The 21756-nt window shown below is 42.0% G+C and overlaps 2 protein-coding genes across 4 annotated transcripts in view; one reads left to right on the top strand and one right to left on the bottom strand.

Annotated features, from left to right (window-relative positions):
* LOC116036424 (bromodomain-containing protein DDB_G0280777-like) overlaps positions 1–21756 on the bottom strand; it is a 1700590-nt gene that overhangs the window by 771671 nt on the left and 907163 nt on the right. The window lies entirely within an intron of this gene.
* Positions 552–16754, top strand: LOC116065178. Of its 3 annotated transcripts, none has more exons than XM_031320612.2 (5): positions 552–933; positions 1635–1865; positions 6829–7034; positions 7422–7536; positions 8028–8251. In XM_031320612.2, the coding sequence occupies exons 1-5, from the start codon at positions 706–708 to the stop codon at positions 8181–8183; spliced, it is 936 nt and encodes a 311-aa protein (XP_031176472.1). In that variant the 5' UTR covers positions 552–705; the 3' UTR covers positions 8184–8251. The 3 variants fall into 3 exon arrangements, with proteins under 3 accessions (XP_031176472.1, XP_031176470.1, XP_031176471.1); XM_031320610.2 differs by lacking the exon at positions 8028–8251 and adding an exon at positions 16544–16754 and having other exon boundaries at positions 553–933; XM_031320611.2 differs by lacking the exons at positions 7422–7536; positions 8028–8251 and adding exons at positions 14200–14311; positions 16544–16754 and having other exon boundaries at positions 556–933.

Consider the following 21756-nt stretch of genomic DNA (forward strand, 5'->3'; position numbering starts at 1 on the left):
TCTGATGGTTGTCTGATGGTTGTCTGAGGGCAGGATTGTGTTTGTGTTGTCAGATGTAACAGGTTCTGTTCTGCTGTTGTTTGTGTGTTCAGTTCAGAAAGAGTTTCTGCTGACTCATCACTAGCAGAGGGAAGTGCTGCTGGACCTAAAAAGGCCATATAGTTTAATTAACAAGAGAATACAGATTATAACATATAAAACAACTTTTAAAATGCTTTTTAAAGATGTGCACTGACATGGCTTCTTATCTACGTTCATTTTCATTTGTCTTATAAATACGATCAAATGGAAAAAATGAACTGTTGATCTGATGTGGATGTTAATGCAGGACAATGTCAACTGAAACAACAGAACTGTGAAATCCTCCTGCTTCCCTGAAGTCACCCTGAGACAACATGTTGACTTCCTCTGTGAGTGAGTTATGCAAAACAAACGCACGACTTGCCTCTGATTTGCTAGTAGGCTACTCGTTGCCTTCGTAGGTTGGTGAGAATACCTAATAAGCCAATCAGAAAGAGCAGGGCGGGACATTACTTCACCTCCTCTGGGTGTGTGAGGTCTGTAGAGAAAATACAGGTGTGGTTTATACGGAGGCTATATTACCTGTTGTGATCTGAGATCTCTTCACTCCACAGATACAGACTCAGAGAGAGAGACTTTTATTTTGTCTTTTTAATCTAGCTATCTATCATTCCTCATCTAGACATGGAAGCAGTATGGAACAGGAGAGGATCTAAGGAACATTTTTGGAGAAGTCAGCACTTAAGGCTAAATGATTTAAAAGAGAAAGCTAAAGCTGCAGGTTTGCGAAGTGATTATCTCTTCAAAGACAACATCCCCGAATCTCCTCGCCCAGAGTTTTATGTATCTCATGTCAAACATGACACAGACAAAGAGGGATTGCGAGGCATCAGGACGGATAACGGCTTCAAGGTAGGACTGGGAAATATATCAACATTATATCAATACTGTGATATATGAGACTAGATCATGTCTTAAATGTTGTCTCTTCCTGGTTCTAAAGGCTGTTTTACAGTAAAGTGATGTAATTTTCTGAACTCACCAGACAGTTGTAGCTGTTCTATTATTTGCCTTTAACCACTTAGTCAGAGTATTCACTGGGGGCGTGACGAGACACCCAGCTCACGAGATCGAGATGAGATTTTAACACTATTTTACAGAAATAGAGAAATAACGCTTATTTTACTATTGTTTCATATTGATTACTTTCTAAATCACAAATAAATTAGCATCAAACACTCAACAGATGATGTTTGTGAAGACAGATGCTCTTTTCTCCTCCTCTGTATTTTATTAATTGCAGCACTAAAGAAGGAAGTAGGCTACTCTAGTATCCATTTATGACCATTATAGGACTAACGGAGAACATTTCCCTTTGTTTAATATCATTAAAAGTAAAGTTAGGCTTGCTGTTCGCTTCCCGACTGATTTTAACAGAGAAAGAGAGAGAGGGAGACATAGAGAGAGAGAGAGAGAGAGAGAGAGAGAGAGAGAGAGAGAGAGAGAGAGACTTCCCTGAGACATTTTGTTATAGCACCAATTATCATCGCAATATTGACATTGAGATATTTGGTCAAGAATATGGTGATATCAGATTTTGTTGTTGCTCTCAGGCCCCCTTCAAGGACCCGTCCTCTGGGTTTGATCTGCTGTGGTGGAGTCTGTCTGTTGGACCTGATGAGATAACGTCAGCTGAGAGGAGACTCCTGGAGAAAACCTACCCAGATCAGATGGATCTCCTGGAGAAGTTCACCACCTCTCCAGCCTTCCTGAAGACCTCCAGGCTGGGCTCGTACCGCTTCACCTTCCCCCTGAAGGACCTACTAGAGGCCTACAGAGAACAGGTACAGGGTTAGAATTAAGCTCCATCAGTTTGGCAGAAGTAAAAACAATCAATAGAGTGATAGACATCAGGTCATTCTTGTTCCCGCAAATATTAGCAGGAAAGATGTGAGGGCATGTATATTGGTGCTTGCAGCTTTAATTGTTATTATTATTCCATCCATCTTTGTCCGCTTATCCGGTATCGGGTCGCGGGAGTAGCAGCTCCAGCAGCGGACCCCAAACTTCCCTTTCCCGAGCCACATTAACCAGCTCTGACTGGGGGACCCCGAGGCGTTCCCAGGCCTGCTTGGAGATATAATCCCTCCACCTAGTCCTGGGTCTTCCCCGAGGCCTCCTCCCGGTAGATTGAGAGCTTTGCCTTCTGGCTCAGCTTTCTTTTCATGATATAGGCCCCGCCCATTTCCGCTAAGATGGTTTTCTGCAATATCGTGCAATGGGCAAAACCAACATTTTTGAACTTGTCCTAGGGCATGCGACCGATCTGCACGAAACCTGGTAGTTAGCATGTCCAGATGGACCTGACCAAAATTTATCAAAAGAATTTTGCTAAGTTAAAGTCATATTAACGTATCATATCTCGGCCAAATTAAATGTTATCAGCAAAGAACTTGAGATCATTGTTCAACATCCCACTACAATGCTCTGTACCAAATCTGCCAAAGATCGGCCATTAGGGGGCGCTATAATCAAAGTTTATTTGTTTTGGCCAATAACTCAATGCGTTTAAATTGAAAATTTGAAATTGCAATATCTCTGCCAGAATATATGCTATCAACACGAAACTTGTGATGCTTGTTCGGCATGCCGCTCTGAGGCTCTGTAACAAATTTGGTAAAGATCGGCCATTAGGGGGTGCTATAGTCAACGTAGAGCATTTTGGGCCCTTTTACCCCTTCTGAGGTCGAGCATATACCACACCAAATGTCACTTCTGATTCATAACTTAATAACTTTATAATTATAACTAGTAGAAACATACAGTCTTTTGGAGCTAAAAGTGAACAGTCGCCCCGTTCTGCTGATGTCTTTCTTGTCTTCCTAGCCCTTACAGAAGGTTTTGTATCCAGCCTAGAAGTCCAGAGTTTTAATCCATACTGTTACATCCAAGATTGATACACTGTATGTAAGAAATGTAAATAGTTTGTCCTTTATATATGAGTTATAATGTTCAATATGTTTATTTTTGCACTGGATGACTCCAAATATATAGAACTGTTTTAGACAACACAAATGCTTGTGTGGCATTGCTCTGTGTGTGATATCAATATATATCTGTGAGATTCATGTTGCGTTTTATTTATTTATTTGTCTTTATGGTCCTACAACCTTTTCAGCACAAATATTCTAATAGCCCAATTTTGATATTTTACAAGCTTTTATAGAAAATAAAAGCAGACGGACCAGAGGTTGTCAAAAATCCTTGGGGCTCTGGGATATTTACAATGTACCGCAGACCTTGCGGCTCACACCTTTTGATATTTCCTGATGTTTGCCTCCCCACCGTTATGCTTTGGGTCCCACTTTCGCACACTCCCCGGGTCGCCGGGGGCGACTGGCGCTGGGAGGCTTGGACCCCGTAATAACTGCTTGCAGTTGTAGTTAGGGCCCGAGCACGAAAGTGCGAAGGAACCTATTGTTTTTGTAAGGATTATTATTCCGCGACATCACTCACATTTCTGAAGGGCTTAGCATGCTGGAAAACTCACAAATATTTGCATACATGTCAGACCTGGCAAAAACTACAAAGTTATGTAGTGATTGGACTCGAGCCTTGTCAGGGGGCTCCATAGAGCCCTCTAATGAGCTTCGGAATTCTGAAAAAATTAGAAGTTAATATACCAAATTTTGGGGGAACATAGGTCTCATCTTGAAGTCCATGAGGCATTTTTTTTTAATTTTTCCAATTGACAGTAAGTCGGCCATCTTGGTTTTCGTGCGAAATTCTTCATTTTATGACCAGGAGTTTGAGGACTTTAGGATGCACGAAAACTCTCGAAGTTGTGTAAGAATAGAAAATTCTTTGATCTGAGTTCACATTTAGGCTTGAAAGTGGTATGGTTGCTCTATAACGCCCCCCTTGGGCACATTTTTGACAGCCTCAGTATATACGAAAACTCATAAAAATTGGCGCCCCCATAAACACCTGGGAGCTTTGCGAGACTGTACAGCGATTTGACCCATACCTGTAAGTGGGCTACATAGCGCCCCCTAATGCCTGGAAGGCCTTAACTTGGACATAGTTGCTCTGATCTTCACCAGATTTAATACCCATATTGCTCTAATCATTGCGGACATATTTCCCATTTACCTTCATTAGCTCCGCCCAACCGGAAGGCGGCCATTTTTAATTATGCATTTTTCAGGTGTTTTACATTCTTTCGAACTCGTCCTAGGCCGTGATTTAAATCTTCTTGAATCTTTGCAGGTAGTATCTGTTGACCCTTATGACGAAAACTTATCCAAAGAATTTTGATAGTTGAAAAAATGCACAAGTTACAGCAACTTCCTGTCTAAACAAGAAGTTGCGTTATCTTGGCAACAATTATTGCGATTGCCCCGAAACTTGACAAGGTTGTTCCTCATGGTCAGTTTAGCATCTGTGCCAAATGTGGCGGCAATCAGCCATTAGATGGCGCTGTTTTAATTTTTTTAAATTAATCTGCAAAATATTGATGTATGGGAAACCTACTCTGTCTAACTACTCCTGGGGCGTAAGTCCAATCTGCACAAAAACTTGGATATAGACTCGGTGGACCCTCGTGACCAACAGGACCAACAGGAAGTTGTGTATTTTACCAAGATTTATTCCGATTGACACCAAACATGACACAGTTGTTCAGCATAGGGGCTTGAGCGTCCATGCCAAATTTAGAGTGAATCGGCCATTAGGTGATGCTGTTAGAATTTTGGTTATTAATTATTTACATTGCGATATATGGGAAACCTACTTTGTCTAACTCCTCCTGGGCCGTGAGTCCAATCTGCACAAAAACTTGGATATAGACTCAGTGGACCCTCGTGACTAAAAGTTATGAAAAGAATTTTGATAGCTAAAACAATGCGCAAGTTATAGAGGAACAACTTCCTGTAGGTGGCTGTTAAAATATGCATGGTTGTATCTTGGCAAAAGTTATTTCAATTTACATGAAACTTGAATGTGTGGTCTACATGTGATGTAGTGATGTCTGCCAGTACCCCCTGGGCAAGGAGCGAGGGCCCGTCATCGCTGCTTGCAGCTTTAATTAGGGCCCGAGCACAAAAGTGCAAGGCCCCAACGGTGCCTTGCACTGAAAGTGTGAAGGAACCTATTGTTTTTGGTCAGATTATTAGGGCCCGAGCGCCGACAGCAGCGAAGGCCCTATTGGAACTGAAGGAATTATTTTCTGCAAATGAATTGCCTTTTTGAGGGGCTTACCATATTCAAAAACTCACCAAAATTGGCGGGCACATCAAGCATGGCAATTTACATATTTTAAGCGTTTCGGGAATAGCCGCACAAAAATGGCTCGCTAGTGCCCCCTACAAAACTTAAAAAATGTAGCCCTGCAGTGCGTTTATCGTAGACTTACGAAACTTGGTAGAAATATGTAGCATGTCAGGATGTACCAAAAATGTCCGCCATTTTGATTTCAAATTTAGTGAGATTTTGGACATTTCCACATGTCGTACTTTAACGAACTCCTCCTAGAGATTTCATCCAATCAACTTCAAATTTGGTCTGTGCCATCTTAAGACATTAAAGATGAAAAGTTGTTAAAAGAAAAACTTTTCGTCATAGGGCGTGGCCGTGGCGGGGCGGCCATTTTGTGCGTTTCGCCATAGAAACAGGAAGTGGGTGTAACTTGAGTGTACATTGTCCAATTGGCTCGAAACTTTTCAGGATTCATAAGAGTCCAACTCTGAGGACAAATAAAGGCCGATATTTACTTAAAGTCATAGAGCCCCCTAGTGGCAACAGGAAGTAGGCCTAAAAGTCAAGGTGCTATACTTTAACGAACTCCTCCTAGAGATTTCATCCGATGGACTTCAACTTTGGTCTGTATCTTCACAACACCTTATAGATGAAAAGTTATTAAAAGAAAAACTTTTCGTCAAACGGTGTGGGCGTGGCGTGGCGGCCATTTTGAGTGTTTAGCGATGAATGAGTAAGTGGCTGTAACTACAGTGTACATTGTCATATCTGCTTGAAATTTCCCACAATCAACAACAGTCCAGGCCTGAGGACATCTACAGGCCAATATTGACTTTTTGTCATAGCGCCCCCCGCTGGCAACAGGAAATCAGCCTTATATGACAAACATCATCTGATTTACATGAAACTTAGAATGTGTGGTGTACATGTGATACTGAGCCGCTATACTTTAACCACGCCCACTTACACAGGCCACGCCCCTTTCATAACATTTGATCCGTTTAAGGTCTTGTGTGAGGTATCATTGAATTCAGCAGAGACTTTGTCATTGGTCATGGTTTGGCCCACCCCCTATGTTTAAGCCACGCCCCCTTTCATAACTGGTGACCTGTTTCTTGAACACTATTGTGTGAGCTATCATTGAACTAAACAGAGAGTTCCGTTTTCATTGGTCATGGTTTGTCCCGCCCCCTATGCTTTAGCCACGCCCCCTTTCACAGCTAATGAACTGTATGACGTAGAGTCTTGTGTGAGGAATCATTGAACTCAGCACGGAGTTCCCTTTTCATTGGTGATAATTTGCAGTGTCTGAGTGCTGCACAAATGCACGGTCGCAAGGAGCGGCGTCCGCCAGTAACCCGAACTCGCAGAGGCGCGAGGGCCCGTCCATCACTGCTTGCAGCTTTAATTATTATTATTATTATAATTATTACTTAAAACACACAGTTCACTCTCAAACACAACTCTTTCCTCCTTTTAACATATAGGAAGCAGAACGTTTCAGAACATTACTGTACAGTCGTCCATTAAAACCTCTTCTGTTGTCTCCAGTTTTGCTCCGACGCTCCTCCCGTAATGCGGGTGTTCAAGACTGTCCTGTACAAACAGGAAGTGAATCACGTTGTGCTGGTCCACAGTCCAGATCAGGAGCATCAGTTCTCTGACTATCCTCTGCTGACTGACAACCCAGACGCTGTCTGCACTTACAGAGACGGCTGCTTCATCTGGAGGCCTGAGGCCATGAGTGGGACACACGGGTAAGAACCACAGACACTCATCTGTCCTGCTGTTATTACAGACACTGAACTGACCACAGACATTCATCTGTCCTGCTGTTATTACAGACACTGAACTAACCACAGACACTCATCTGTCCTGCTGTTATTACAGACACTGAACTAACCACAGACACTCATCTGTCCTACTGTTATTACAGACACTGAACTGACCACAGACACTCATCTGTCCTGCTGTTATTACAGACACTGAACTGACCACAGACACTCATCTGTCCTGCTGTTATTACAGACACTGAACTGACCTGGAACTTGTTGTTTCCAGTTGTCTCTCTGTAGTTGCCATATCTTTAGTAATAGTAATGAGTGAAAGTCTTCAACGTTATCTTTGTCTCTGTTATTTGTCAGATATGAGTTGATTGTGGGATCTGATCAGATGGAAGCCCAGCTGTTGAGTCGTAGCCAAACTGAGCATTATGTTTGGGATAACGTCTCCATCGCCCTGCATGTGCCGAATAAACAGGTACCTTTACTGCTCGTTCTTCTCACTCTCTACAGACACCCCTGTTTCCTTTCAGTCTTGTTTTTTAGTCTTTTCTGTCCATATTCTAAAGATAAAGAGGTCAGGATGATCCAAAGTGGATCTGCAGGTTCTGGGCAGATTCAGACATTTAGGACAACTCAGATACATTTCAGCCGTCTCTCAGGTGAACTTCGTCTCTAAAGTGTTCCTGTTAAGTAAAAAGTCCATCAGTATTTTATTCCCAACAAGTCCTCCAAACCATATGAAGATATAGTACCTATGGGAGCATGTTTTAGGGGAGGACAGTCTCTTTATTCCTGCTGCCCACCCTGCCTGATCCTTCCTGCCACAACAGATCCACTCCACTCTTGTGTTCATATGTTTATAAAGCACATACAACGTATATATCCTCACCCCCTTTTTAACCCTTTCATTCAGAGACCCTCCACTTGTTCTGTTCTTCATCTTCTCCTCTTGTTTTTCTGTTTTAGGTGCTGAACTTTGCCGGCCGACTGAGAGAGAACCTCAAGTCCTGCCGTAGAGAAATACTTACAAAGGATGGTGTCACATATGAAGACTTCCCAACAGGGGAGCTTGTTAATGAATTGTGGCCTGACCATCCCTCCCCACTGGAGAAAGATGAATAGCTAAATTAAGTGTCAACAGTGTCACCATCTGATAGTTTTTCACTATTAAAGTGTCTTCCCTGAATCTTCCTGCCTCTGAGTCTGTTTTTGGGTTCTTCCTGTCTGTGTGGTGTCCATCAGTCGTTAAGACCTGACATCCTGCTTTACTTTGGTAAACCCTAAATAACATTACTGTCACAGTTACACGCAGCAGTTTCTGGGCTGATACTGTCGTCTTCGTTAGTTGAGAGGAGGTCAATAAAGCCCCAACAGCTTCTCTCATTTGATCTCTGTTTATTATAAGTAATAAAGCAAAAGGATTACATGACAGACATCGATGCGGGTCACTTTGCTTCACTCTGAAAGCTCCCAGACTTCCTACAGACAGTTGCTATTCTATTCTACTCCAGGGAGTGCTCCTCCCATTGGTTGGTTGGGGCCAGGATCCTTTGGCCCTTTGCGTCAGCGCAATCCTGGTCCAATGACTTCTTCATCTGCTCTCTGTAGGAGGAGTGTGCTGTAGGGAATTGTTCTGAAGAAGAGGAAGGCCCACAAAGGCCAAAAAAGATCTGACTCCAATTACTCTGTTTACTCTAATTCCTGCGTGTCCGTTGATGAGAAGATTAATACCAGAACTCAAAGATCAATCAGAGACGATAGGTTAAAGGACAATTCCAGCGCAAAATTAACCTACGGGTTAATAACATATGTGTTGTCGATATGTTTTCATGCTAATCAAATCTGTATTTAGCTTGAAACAAGCTAGGGCAAACCGGTGATTAGCTTCTAACGCTATCCTTCGGGAAAGAGGGTAAATCACTATTTCTACACCACTAAACAGACAGTTTATTAAAAAGATTATAAAGACCGTTCACTATACAGGCAGGCGCCATCTTGGGAAAACAGTCATGACCAGGTGAACCATGAACGCAGTGTTTGAGCTATGTTACTGGTTACTGGTTGCATATAATCTATCTTTTTAATAAACTGTCTGTACACTTAAAAAGTTCTCAATGCTTCAGTTAACATATAGGGTGTTATGGTTTGGACATTTCTGCTGCCTGGTTTTGGATATTTCGGTTGCCTTTATTATCATTTCTGTGTGTTCCCTGTGTTTGTATATTTATTCTGTATATTTCTGTTTAGTTATCTCCTTGTTTATGATGATTACCCTGTCTTGACTGTGTTCTGTATATTGTGTATTTTTTGGTTAAGTCCGGTGTTCTCTGTTGTGTTGTGTCAAGTTTCTGTGTTTAGTTGATGTCATGTTTTCTGTCGGTTGTTCCTGTTTCCTGTTTTATTTTGATAGTCTGTTTTCTGTCTTGTCATGTCTAGTTTTACTCTCTGTGTTTCCCACCTCTGTTGATTACCCTGCCCCGCCCTGATGTGTTCCACCTGTCGTATCACCTGTCCCTCATTTGTTCATTACCTCGTGTGTTTAACCTCTGTGTTCCCTTTGCCTCTTGTTGGATTGTTTTGTATCCATTTGTGTTCTTCCCCTGTTGCTTGTTCAGTGTGTTCCTGCCTGTGTTTAGTCCATCAGTTTGTGCATTTTATCGCCTGCTGCCGTTACTTTGATTTCTCCCTGCCTGATAGAGATGGCGAACTGAAGTTTTCTGAACCAGTGAAGCTTTCAATCCAATTATATCGAAAAAAGGTTCAATACTCGAAGCTTCAGAGCTCTATGAGGACATCTGGTGGTGAAGTTAAGGATAGCATTGTGTCACAAACTGTTTCACAGATATTATCCATGAATGTCTTTGAGTCAAAGATGAAGACATTTTTAGTATGAATTCATGGATAAATAAATAATGACATAAATAACTAAGCCTATTTGGGACTTTGCATAAGTAAAAATGTAATTGCCTTCTCCACAAAAAAAATAAACAAAGTTAGGATTTTGGTTGTGTTTGTAAACAAATACATCAATTTGGGAGGGAAACGAATGAAGAACACATTGCACACACATTTCTGTGATTATATTGAGTACGTAGCCTAGAGCAACTTTCTACTCGCTATAAACTCTCTTTTATAAACGTTCTACTCGCTATAAACTTTCTACTCGCTATAAACTCTCTTTTATAAACTTTCTACTCGCTATAAACTTTCTACTCGCTATAAACTCTTTTATAAATGTTCTACTCGCTATAAACTTTCTACTCGCTATAAACTCTCTTTTATAAACTTTCTACTCGCTATAAACTCTCTTTTATAAACTTTCTACTCGCTATAAACTTACTTGCAATAAACTCTCTACTGGCTATAATAATTGCTATAATAATCTCTCTATTAACTAACCTTCCTGACTCTGTTGACTCTTCTACTGCAACAACCCACAAAGCGCACCCAGTGAACCACTTTGAATTCAACTTCGAAGCAGTCACGTGGGTGTGTGTGAAATGAAGGTTCGGACGTCACTGGTCACGTGATTATCACAAAACCAATCAACCTCCGATACAAAGCTTCATTCCAAATAGGTTCATTTCTTTGATACATGCTTCGAAGCAGAGGGTTCACGGGTAACATCACTACTGCCTGACTTTGTGAGTTTTTTCCAGTCTCTGTACTGCCGTTTTTTGTTGGATTAAATACAGAAAATTCAAACCTTCTCCTGCCTGCCGGCCTCTCCCTGCATTTGGGTCCTCTATCTCCCGCTACCCACCACATAGGGACCCTCATGATGCTACCGTGGAAGTGTGGTGATATTTTGAGCCTTGTTAGTAATATTTCACAGCAGACTTTTTTCTTCTACTCCTTACATTTTCACAAAAAAACAGTTTCACTCACATTCCTAAACTATACTAAACAAAATTATAAACGCAACACTTTTGTTTTTGCCCCCATTTTTCATGAGCTGAACTCAAAGATATAAGACTTTTTCTATGCACACAAAAGGCTTATTTCTCTCAAATATTGTTCACAATATCTGTCTAAATCTGTGTTAGTGAGCACTTCTCCTTTGCCGAGATAATCCATCCACCTCACAGGTGTGGCATATCAATATGCTGATTAGACAGCATTGTTATTCCACAGGTGTGCCTTAGGCTGGCCATAATAAAAGGCCACTCTAAAATGTGCAGTTTTATTGTATTGGGGGGGTCCGGGTATCTGGAGTTAGGGTTAGGGTTTATAAGGTATTCAGCCATAATAAGACTCTTCATAGTTGCAATATATCTTGTTGTGCAAACATAATTACCTCCAGTATTCAGATTCTTCGTACACAAAGCACACTTAATCCTGGTTCCCACGGCAGGATAATTAGGCCGGTTTTAGCCCCGATTCCCCCCTTCAGACAATCTTAAGGATGCTCCGATTATGGTAAAATAATCTGATCAGATGTTCCTGCCGTGTGTGGTGTGTTAAGACTGCTCTCGTCTGCTCTGAAGGACGTCGGGACCGCTCCCATCTCAAATCGGGGATATCCAACATGTTGGATTGTTTTGGCCCGATTCCTCCTCGTGTGTGGTGTCCCCCGGGGACAAACGAGCACGCAGCCTGTGGACTGTGGCGTGTAGCCAATCAGAAAGAGAGGTGACGAGGCGGCGAGGAAAGCACCGGGAAACAACATCAAAACAGCCGGCGGCACGGCGCACCAGAAAGTCCGGTGGACGTCGGAGATAAGTAGAGCAAGTATAGTCCATGCTGGCGTTGTCTCCACTTCTTTGACCATCGCCTTTTCTTTTGATAACGTTTTTTTTTGGTTAAAAACAAACTACAAACTATCGCCACTGCATCCTCTTCGTCCGCCATGATTGTTTACTCTGAAGTCACGTTTGATCTCGAGGGATTTTGCGAGATTTCCCGTCTGACCTGGGAATGCTCGGGAGTCAGATCGGTTCGTGTGTGATGTGTTGTACCACACGCTGTACGACCAAAACTGTTAGACCGTGATTTTTTATCGCCGTGTGTGGAGTCTCTCAGGATTGGAAAATCGGCCGACAATTTTAAAATCGTCCCGTGTGAACCAGGCTTTAGCCAACAACACTGATAGTGGCATCATGCATTTCAATGACAATGCTGGCCCCACCCAGGCCAGGACAACATCAGGGACACTAACATACAAGGTGCTAGTTCCTAAAGCCAACAAGGGAGCACACACCGTGAAGGGATTGTGTTTGTGTTGTCAGATGTAACAGGTTCTGTTCTGCTGCTGTTTGTGTGTTCAGTTCAGAAAGAGTTTCTGCTGACTCATCACTAGCAGAGGGAAGTGCTGCTGGACGTTAAAAGGCCATATAGTTTAATTAACAAGAGAATACAGAACATAACATTTATAACAACTTTTAAAATGCTTTTTAAGATGTGCACTGACATGGCTTCTTATCTACGTTCATTTTCATTTGTCTTATTAATACGATCAAATGGAAAAACACTAACTCTCTCTAAATTCCATTTAACTCCCTTTTTCCAGAGCTTTCCCAGAGCAGAGCCAACTCTGTCTGATAAAGACTGAGAGACTTTTCATCTCAAGATCAAGAATGAACTTTCATGTCCATTTCCTCCTCCACTGTTTATCTGATGTTAATGCTTGACAAGAGAGAGACTTTGATTTTGTCTTTTTAATCTAAATTATTCCTTATCTGAACATGGAGACAGTGGGAAACAGAGCATATGATGAACATGTTGTTAGAAGATTGCACTTAAAGCTAAATTAGCTGACTTACTGACCAACCGACTAACTAACTATTGGCTGTAAAAGAGTATTTTATTGTATGGTATTATTAGTACTTTAATAGATCTGAGTACTTCCTGTTTTTGTCACTTTGTTCGATGTATTACTTCCTCCACTTTTGCATCTTAACATACTTACTTATATAATAATATAATACAGTGTATTTCTATGACACAGAATGCATGTAGTACTCAGTGATGACCAGCAGGAGGCAGCAGAACTCTGACAGAATGAAAATAGAAATAAATAAATAAATAATCAGAATCAGAATTTTTGGCTTTATTGGCCAGGTTTGCGTAAACAAACAAGGAATTTGACTCCAGTTAATCTTTGCTCTCAAAGTACAACACTCACTTAACTTGTAAAAAACAGAAAGGACAGTAAGAAATATAAAAAATACTGTTAAGTATACAGTATAACAATACAATATAGTGATATTATTTAGGGTTTACCAAAGTAAAGCAGGATGTCAGGTCTTAACGACTGATGGACACCACACAGACAGGAAGAACCCAAAAACAGACTCAGAGGCAGGAAGATTCAGGGAAGACACTTTAATAGTGAGAAACTATCAGATGGTGACACTGTTGACACTTAATTTAGCTATTCATCTTTCTCCAGTGGGGAGGGATGGTCAGGCCACAATTTATTAACAAGCTCCTCTGTTGGGAAGTTATGAAACTTGTAGGGAGGGTTAATTAGAGGATATCCTTCACTGCAGAACTTGAGGTTGTCTCTCAGTCGGCCGGCATCAAAGTACAAGAACAAGTGCAGAGTCTCTGAATGAAAGGGTTAAAAAGGGGGCGAGGGTTGTTAGCAGCCATGCTAAATTAAGATAACTCAGATCACTGTTAGATAACACATATTTATGTCTGTGGTACAATCTGAAAGAGACTCGCACCAATAACACGAAAGCTGATTGGCTGTAAGTTAAGTTGCATGTTGGTCTTATTTGTAGTCGTAATAAAGCGAATTATATTCAGACTAGTGACAGAAAGAACTACAACACCACAGAATATAAAAAACATTTCAATGAGCACCAGAGGAGGCATTACATGGACGTAGGAAAATTAAGACCTGTTGAAAATGATTTAAGACCTAGAACACAATCCTTCAGATAATTTAAGACTTTTTAAGACCACGCGGAAACCCTGGCCAAGTTACCGTATATATGCAACACTTGAAATGCAACGATGCATCTTACAGACACTGAACTGACCACAGACACTCACCTATCCTGATGTTATTACAGACACTGAACTGACCTGGAACTTGTAGTTTCCAGTTGTCTCTCTGTAGCTGCCATATCTTTAGTAATAGTAATGAGTGAAAGTCTTCAACGTTATCTTTGTCTCTGTTTTTTGTCAGATATGAGTTGATCGAGGGACCTGATCAGATGGAAGTGAAGGAGCTGTTTGGTAGAGAAGTTCAGTTCTATGTTTGGGATAATGTCTCCATCGCCCTGCATGTGGAAGAACAGGTACCTTCACTGCTCAATCTTCTCACTCTCTACAGACAGTCCCGTCTCCTTTTCAGTCTTGTTGTTTGGTCTTTTCTGTCCATATTATAAAGATAAAGGGGTCGAGAAGTTCCAAATCGATCTGCTGGCTCAAAACTTATGCCAACTGTCCAGCAAATTACTTGTCAAGCGATTCCTCTTTCTCAGACAGATGTCCAATCTGGGAATGAAATCCTGAGCGTGTTGCTAGAGTCGGGGTGCTCCCGTCGTCTCAATCGTTTGGTTTAAGGGGGTGAACAACAACTAATGAGTGCTCTCTGTCTCCAGCACCAAACAGGAAGCAGCAAACCGGCTAGACCACTATACAAACTGAAGCCCAAATCTCCCAAAAATGGGCGCTGCCATCTTGTAATTTTGGAGCCAGAGTCTGCGCAGTAGTAGTCAGATGGTGAAGCCTCTGGGCCCTATCTTGCACCCGGCGCAGCGCAAAGCCTGACGCAAGTGTCTTTGCTAGTTTAAGACCGAAGCAGTTGTCAGTTTCCCGTCCAGCGCCCACGTCGTTTAAATAGCAAATGCACCTACACCCACTGACCAACAAAAACCTGGTCTAAAGTCAATAACGCAGCATTTCATTGTTATTTTAACAGAGCATTAGTAAAATGCTCCTAGGCTCGTGCACAGCGCGCGCACTATGCTTGTTACACACACAGGGACGCACAGCAGCACTCACACATGCAGAAGATTACAAATAAAAATATTACGGTGTAAATCCTCCATCATAACAGCAATGCTCCAAGGTCCAAACGCGCCTGGCTTTTAAAGGGAATGGGAGATGATCTCTGATTGGTTGATTGCATGTTACGCCCCAAACACCCCTCTGATTAATGAAGACACTAAGTACAACCCTTTAGAACCATGCGCCCGGCACACGGACACTTTTTTTCTGCCGTCAAACTAGCAAAAGTGGATTTGGACACTCCCTAAACGCACCTGCACCAGGCGCTTCTCGCCGTGTGCTTAGATCGTTAAAATAGGGCCCATAGCTTCTAAGTCCCTCGCCTTAGCTTTAGTATCTAAGTCCCGCCCTTACACCCATCTGACCAATCAGGAGTTAATCCCAGCTTGGATGCATTTTTTTGTGGTTTTCAAAAGAAAAATGTGGAATAGATCCTGAATTTTATTTTAATTCATTCAGTATTATAGTAGTTATTTTATGAATTAGCATTTAGCAACAATATCTGACGTACCCCCTGCAGTCCTCCAAAGGACCCCTAGGGGGACACGGACCCCCATTTGAGAACCAGAGCTCTAGGTTGAAATGAGGAGCGGCTGGTTCGACTCGCCGCCTCTCAAAAGCTGACAAAAGTCTTTTAAACTGACCTTTGTCGACAGATTTAGCAGCTGCACGGTCTATTTCTGTCTTAAAATGTTTTCAGAAACACGTTCCGGTGAACTATTTTCATAAAATAAGAGATTGTATTCTGTACGAGCCGCTGTTATAGTCGGTGTCAATATCACGGAGCAGCCAGCCCCACATGACGTGTTCGTCCAATTAGCTGCAGCCATCGTGGTTGTAGGAGGGCGGAGCCGGTTTTCTTTGCTTGTCATTGGTCAATGACTGGAAACTAGAGGCGCGAACACTAGCTTGTGATGCTGGGAAGGGGAGCGATCCCATCCGTGCAGTGGTGTAGTCTAATGTATTGTAATGGGTATACTGTACTGTATATATATATTGACCAGAATCTGCATTTGGGGAATGGGGGGGGAGGGGGGGGCATATCATAGTAGGGGGGTCTGGCTGTCCTCCCCAGGGAAGTTTTGAGCGTCAGCAACTTCATTTTCTGAATTTGGATACGCAATTTGCGGTGGAAATCCCTTTATTTAGCCTATGCAAAGAAAAAGAACACAGATGACAATTCGAAATATATCAAACATATAATGGGAAGTATGTTGTTACGTGTCACTGGGCATTTTCAAGTGGGTATATGGAAATCCTGGCGCTTTCTTAGTGGGTACTACACCACTGCATCTGTGAAAACAACACATATATGGACATGTACTATAACATTTAACGTCCCCTAGTGGTGCCAGGAAATACGTCCTCATATGTAAACCAGAGAATCACAGTCTTGATCGGACGGTGGAGCCGCAGTATCCAAGTCATAATACACCGCGCCACCTTTTTAACCCTTTCATTCAGAGACCCTCCACTTGTTCTGCTCCTCATCTTCTCCTCTTGTTTTTCTGTTTTAGGTGCTGAACTTTGATGCCGGCCGACTGAGAGACAACCTCAAGTTCTGCCATGAAGGATATCCTTCAATTATACCTCGCTACAAGTTTCATAACTTCCAGGGAGCTGAACAGTTAGTTAACAACTTGTGGCCCAACCATCCCTCCCCACTGGAGAAAGATGAATAGCTAAATTAAGTGTTAACACTTAAAACACAATAAACATTATTCAAATAAAATCAGTTTGCAGTGTTCTGTTTAAAGGAAAATATTGGAAACATGTTTGACATGTGAATGTCACTGGGACACACACACACACACACACACACACACACACACACACACACACACACACACACACACACACACATAGTGTGTGGCACTATCTTTGTGGGGACCCGTCATTGACATAATGCATTCCCTAGCCCCTTACCCTAACCTTAACCATCACCACTAAATGCCTAACCTTAACCCTTACCCTCACCCTAACCATAACCTAATTCTAACCCTAATCCTAAAACCAAGTCTTAACCCTCAAACAGACCTTTAACCTTGTGGGGTCCAGCATTTTGGCCTCACAAAGCTGTCGGGACCCCACAAGTATACTGGACACCCGGTTTTTGGACCCCACGAATATAGTTAAACGAAAACACACATACACACGCACACACACACACACACACACACACACACACACACACACACACACACACACACACACACACACACACACACACAAAAAATACTGTAACAGAAAATAACTTGTAAAAATACAGTAACCTTCCATTAATAAAATACAGTTTGTAGCTTTATTATGACATGAAATCTTGTGTATTACTTTTATTGGTGCATATACGTTGGGGAAACATATGTCGAGCTGCATGTCCCCTGCCCTTTTGCCATAATGTGCAACGTAACTCATGCGTTATGCCTTATGTGCACACACTCACGTATAAACAAATGCATTGACATGGTGACACCAAGTCCTCCCGGAGTTGTGCCTTTTGTCATTAGATTTACTTTCAATAACTTGGTAAACAGAGGCAGTAAGAGAACAGCTACATGCAAGGTGTGTGGCACCAAGACAACTTCATCAGGCATCTCAAAACGCACCTAAATAGGTCAGTCACTTGCTAATGTGAAAGAGACGTTACATTTAGCATACTATATCGTCACAGGTAACAAGCTAACCATCGCTAAATGTTGTGCTAATGCTGGGAACAGGCACATCGTATCGTTATAGTTAGTAGTTGCTGAGGCTCAGACATCCATGGTGCACAGGAGGCGGGACGCACGGAACCATCTCCCCAGGAACAAATGCTGTGTCGGGGGGGAACTCATGTGATGCCTAATTGATCCCGTGGATGATTTGTAGACTATTAAGTGAACAAGGTGTACCCGGTCCACCAAACACTGGGCCGTCTTTACTCTCTTAATTCTGCACATATTTCTGTTACTGTAGTCACAGTAGTTTACTATTTCATTATTTCATTCATGCGTGGCGCAGCGGATCCGTGCACACTGTCACCTGCCGTGGAGACGCTGGCCTCACTAACCTCTCCTCCTCTGAGTCGGGTCTCCCTCGCGCTGGACTCAGTTTCACTGAGCGTACTAACACTGCGTAATTTGGACTGACACTGAGATGCATGTTGTTCTGTAACTGGTGTGGCGCTGCCACTTTTCTCTTGATTTCCACTTCGACATTAGACATTTTTTTGAGTGAAGGAGACATTTAGCATATATCACCACAGGTAACAAGCTAACCATCGCAAAATATTGTGCTAATGCTGGGAACAGGCACATTGTATCTTTATAGTTGTATCCATATGATGTGACAGACTTAGGTTAATATTTCACCAGGTCTGAGGGCTAGAGGGATGTGTTAAGTAGACCCCATACAGTTATCCTACAACTGATTTTAATACTGTACTGTCTGGATGGTAGCTACAGGACATGCTTTCAATTCATAAGATTTAATAATACAGTGTTAGGGACAGATCAGGTGGCCAGAGACTTGACTTGGACTTCCAAAAAAGCAGCTCCAGATGAAGCAGGGATTCCTGGAGAAGTTCACCACCTCTCCAGCCTTTAAGAAGACCTCCAGGCTGGGCTCATACCGCTTCACCTTCCCCCTGGAGGACCTGCTGGAGGTCTACAGAGAACAGGTACAGGGTTAGAGTTAAGCTCCATCAGTTTGTAGGTTGTGTTGGCAGAAGTAAAAACAATCAATAGAGTGATAGACGTCAGGTCGTCCATTAAAACCTCTTCTGTTGGATCCAGTTTTGCTCCGTTGGCGATGAGAGCGTCATACGGGTGTTTAAAGCACCCATATTATGCTCATTTTCAGGCTCATAATTGTATTTTAAGGTTGTACCAGAATAGGTTTACATGTTTTAATTTTCAAAAAGCACCATATTTTAGTTGTACTGCACCGCTCTCTCTCACTGCTGCAGATCCTCTTTTCAGCTGGTCTCTGTTTTAGCTACAGAGTGAGACCTCTTTTCTTCTTCTTCTTCTGTACTATCTTTGATTGCTCTCGCACATGCCCAGTAGCTCAGATGTAGATCATGTCAGCTATCTAGCTCCATAGACAGTAAAAGAAAGGCTGTTTCTACAACTTCGGTCAGTTACAAGGCAGGATTAGCTGGGGACTTCTAAATGAGGGCGCACATGGAAGTAGTTCTTTTGTAGATTATGGTGAACTTGTGTGTGTTGTAGCAGTGCTTTGCTATTGAGAACGAGGTAGCATGCTAGCGTTAGCATTAGCGTTAGCATGCTAACACTAACGTTACGAGCTAATGGTTGCGGTTAGCCAGCTCGTTTTGGCTTGTGACGTCACAAACCATGCCAATTTAGACCAGCTCACCCGGAGACTGAAGGCAGGACACATTCAGAAACCGTATCTCACTCCAAACAGCATGGATGGCTTTTTTTTCAAAGTTTGTATGTGGCCTGGGTGGGGGCCACCATTCTCATTGAAATGCATGGCTGCCAGGTACAGCATGATAATAGGGTGTAGTTGTGTACATAACTCTGGCATAACATAGCACCTTCAGGAGTTAAGTTGTCCTGCCCTCAGACAACCATCAGACAAAACTAACACATTTATCTTTCGTTTTCCTACTCTTCCTGTCTTCGTTTCTCTTTCTTTCTTTCTTTCTTTCTTTCTTTCTTTCTTTCTTTCTTTCTTTCTTTCTTTCTTTCTTTCTTTCTGTCTCTCTGTTCTTGTGTTTTTATATAGTGTGCCAACAATGTGGGTTCCCATTAAGACAGGAAAGAAGAAGAAATGAAAGTGAAGGACAAATAGAAACTCCCTTTCTCTAAATCACATGATGACTCATCGTTTTATGATGCCACTATCAGTGTTGTTGGCTAGGTGTGCTTTGTGTATAAGGAATCTGAATACTGGAGGTAATTATGATTGCAGAACAAGATATATTGCAACTATGGAGAGTCTTATTATGGCTGAATACCTTATAACCTCTAACTCTAACACCAGATACTGACTGGTCAGTATGTGTGTGTGTGTGTGTGTGTGTGTGTGTGTGTGTGCTGAAGAATCTGCCCAGAGACAAAGGAGGATGATGAAAGATTAGGGACATGTTTAGACGAGGTGTTCATAATTTGACAGACTTTGCTGACCTTAAGCTCCGTACAGTGGCGCAAAAAGTGGGTATGCGCTATATGCGGCGGATAAAGGCGCAGCACCATGTGGGGCGCCAAAGCGATAGTAAAAAAAAAATAAATAAAAAAAAATTGAAAATAAAAAAGTAATTATTTTTTTGGTATTTTCTATATGTGGCTGCTGTTGTGGGTTTCTAAATCATTTCTGCATTTCCTCAATGTTATTATATAACATTTTAGAGGACTAACAGGATAGAGTAGGCGCCCTGTCTCATAAGCGTCCATCATAGAATGTTGACATAGAATGTTGACATAGAATGTTGACAGAATGTTGACATAGAAGAGGGGGGGAGCGGGTGGACGCCGTGAGCGCGAAGCAAGCAGGTACGAGTCGTGAAGTAGGAAAAAGAAAAAGAACAAAGCAAAACAGCTGTTGGGGCGAAAAATAGAAAAAGAAAGAGGGAAAAGATGACGTGTTAAGGGATGTGACAACAGTTAAATAAGTGGATGGTGAGAGGCAACAGGTAGGATTTAAAGTGTGACGTCTGTGCTTGCAAATATTCACGTTAACAGACTAGCTAGCGTTTGCTAACACTGGGAATGTAGCAGCCAAATGAGGGTTTACAGCCAGCTTAGAATATGCAAAACCAAGGTTGCTGAGCTGAAAACTGGTAAATAGCTATAGTAATAAATGACAAGAATCTGGAAAAAATAACTAATGCTATAACTCTGGTTTACCATGGAATCATGCATAGATTTGCTACCAAACATGGAGGCTTTCAAATATCCATGTTAACAGACTGGCTAGTGTTTGCTAACTTAATGCAAACCAATGTTGCTGATAGCTACATTTAGATTTTGGTTAACCCCTATGGTACCAATCCCATGCAGGACATATCTCAATTTTATTAAAGTCAAATATATATTTAAAATCCAACATGTGAATGTAATTTCAATAGCAGCACAGCCTTACTGCATACTAGTTGTCTTATCTGATGCCATCACTGGCACTGATCACTGATTTAAGAATTGAATTTAGGCTGCTATATTTAACAGTGAGTTCATTTCATTCAGGTGTGAGGATGGTGGATCAGGAAAGACAGGGGAAGGCAACAGGTAGGTCTAACATTAGGTGGAAGTGTAGGGGGAGCCACTTGATACCAACAGATTAATTTCTTAATATTATTGATATGAAAAAACTAAAATTGTTAAAAGCGCCAAAATTGTTGCTGCATACCCCTCTGACACTGGGTAGTTGCGCCCCTGCGCAGAGGGGTCTGCGGGGGTACGCCGTTGATTTGATGCAGAACCGTAAAAAGGACTTTAGTGTGCTTTGTGTACTCATGCTGGTTGATGATGCCACTATCAGCCCTGTGCCTGAATGTGCTTTGTGTTCGAGGAATCTGACTCCTAGTTACAGCAGCTTCTATTCAATGAGATAATAATAGAATACTGGAGGTAATTATGTTTGCTCAACAAGATATATTGCAGCTGTAAGGAGTGTTATTATGGCTGAAGACCTTATAAAATGATATACAGCATTTAACCCTCCTGATGTCCTCGGGTCTAATTTGACCCATTTTCTTAAAGTTTCTATATCGTGGATGGTTCAC

This window comes from Sander lucioperca, chromosome 13 (assembly GCF_008315115.2).
Source record: "Sander lucioperca isolate FBNREF2018 chromosome 13, SLUC_FBN_1.2, whole genome shotgun sequence".
In the NCBI taxonomy this organism is placed as follows: Eukaryota; Metazoa; Chordata; class Actinopteri; order Perciformes; family Percidae; genus Sander; species Sander lucioperca.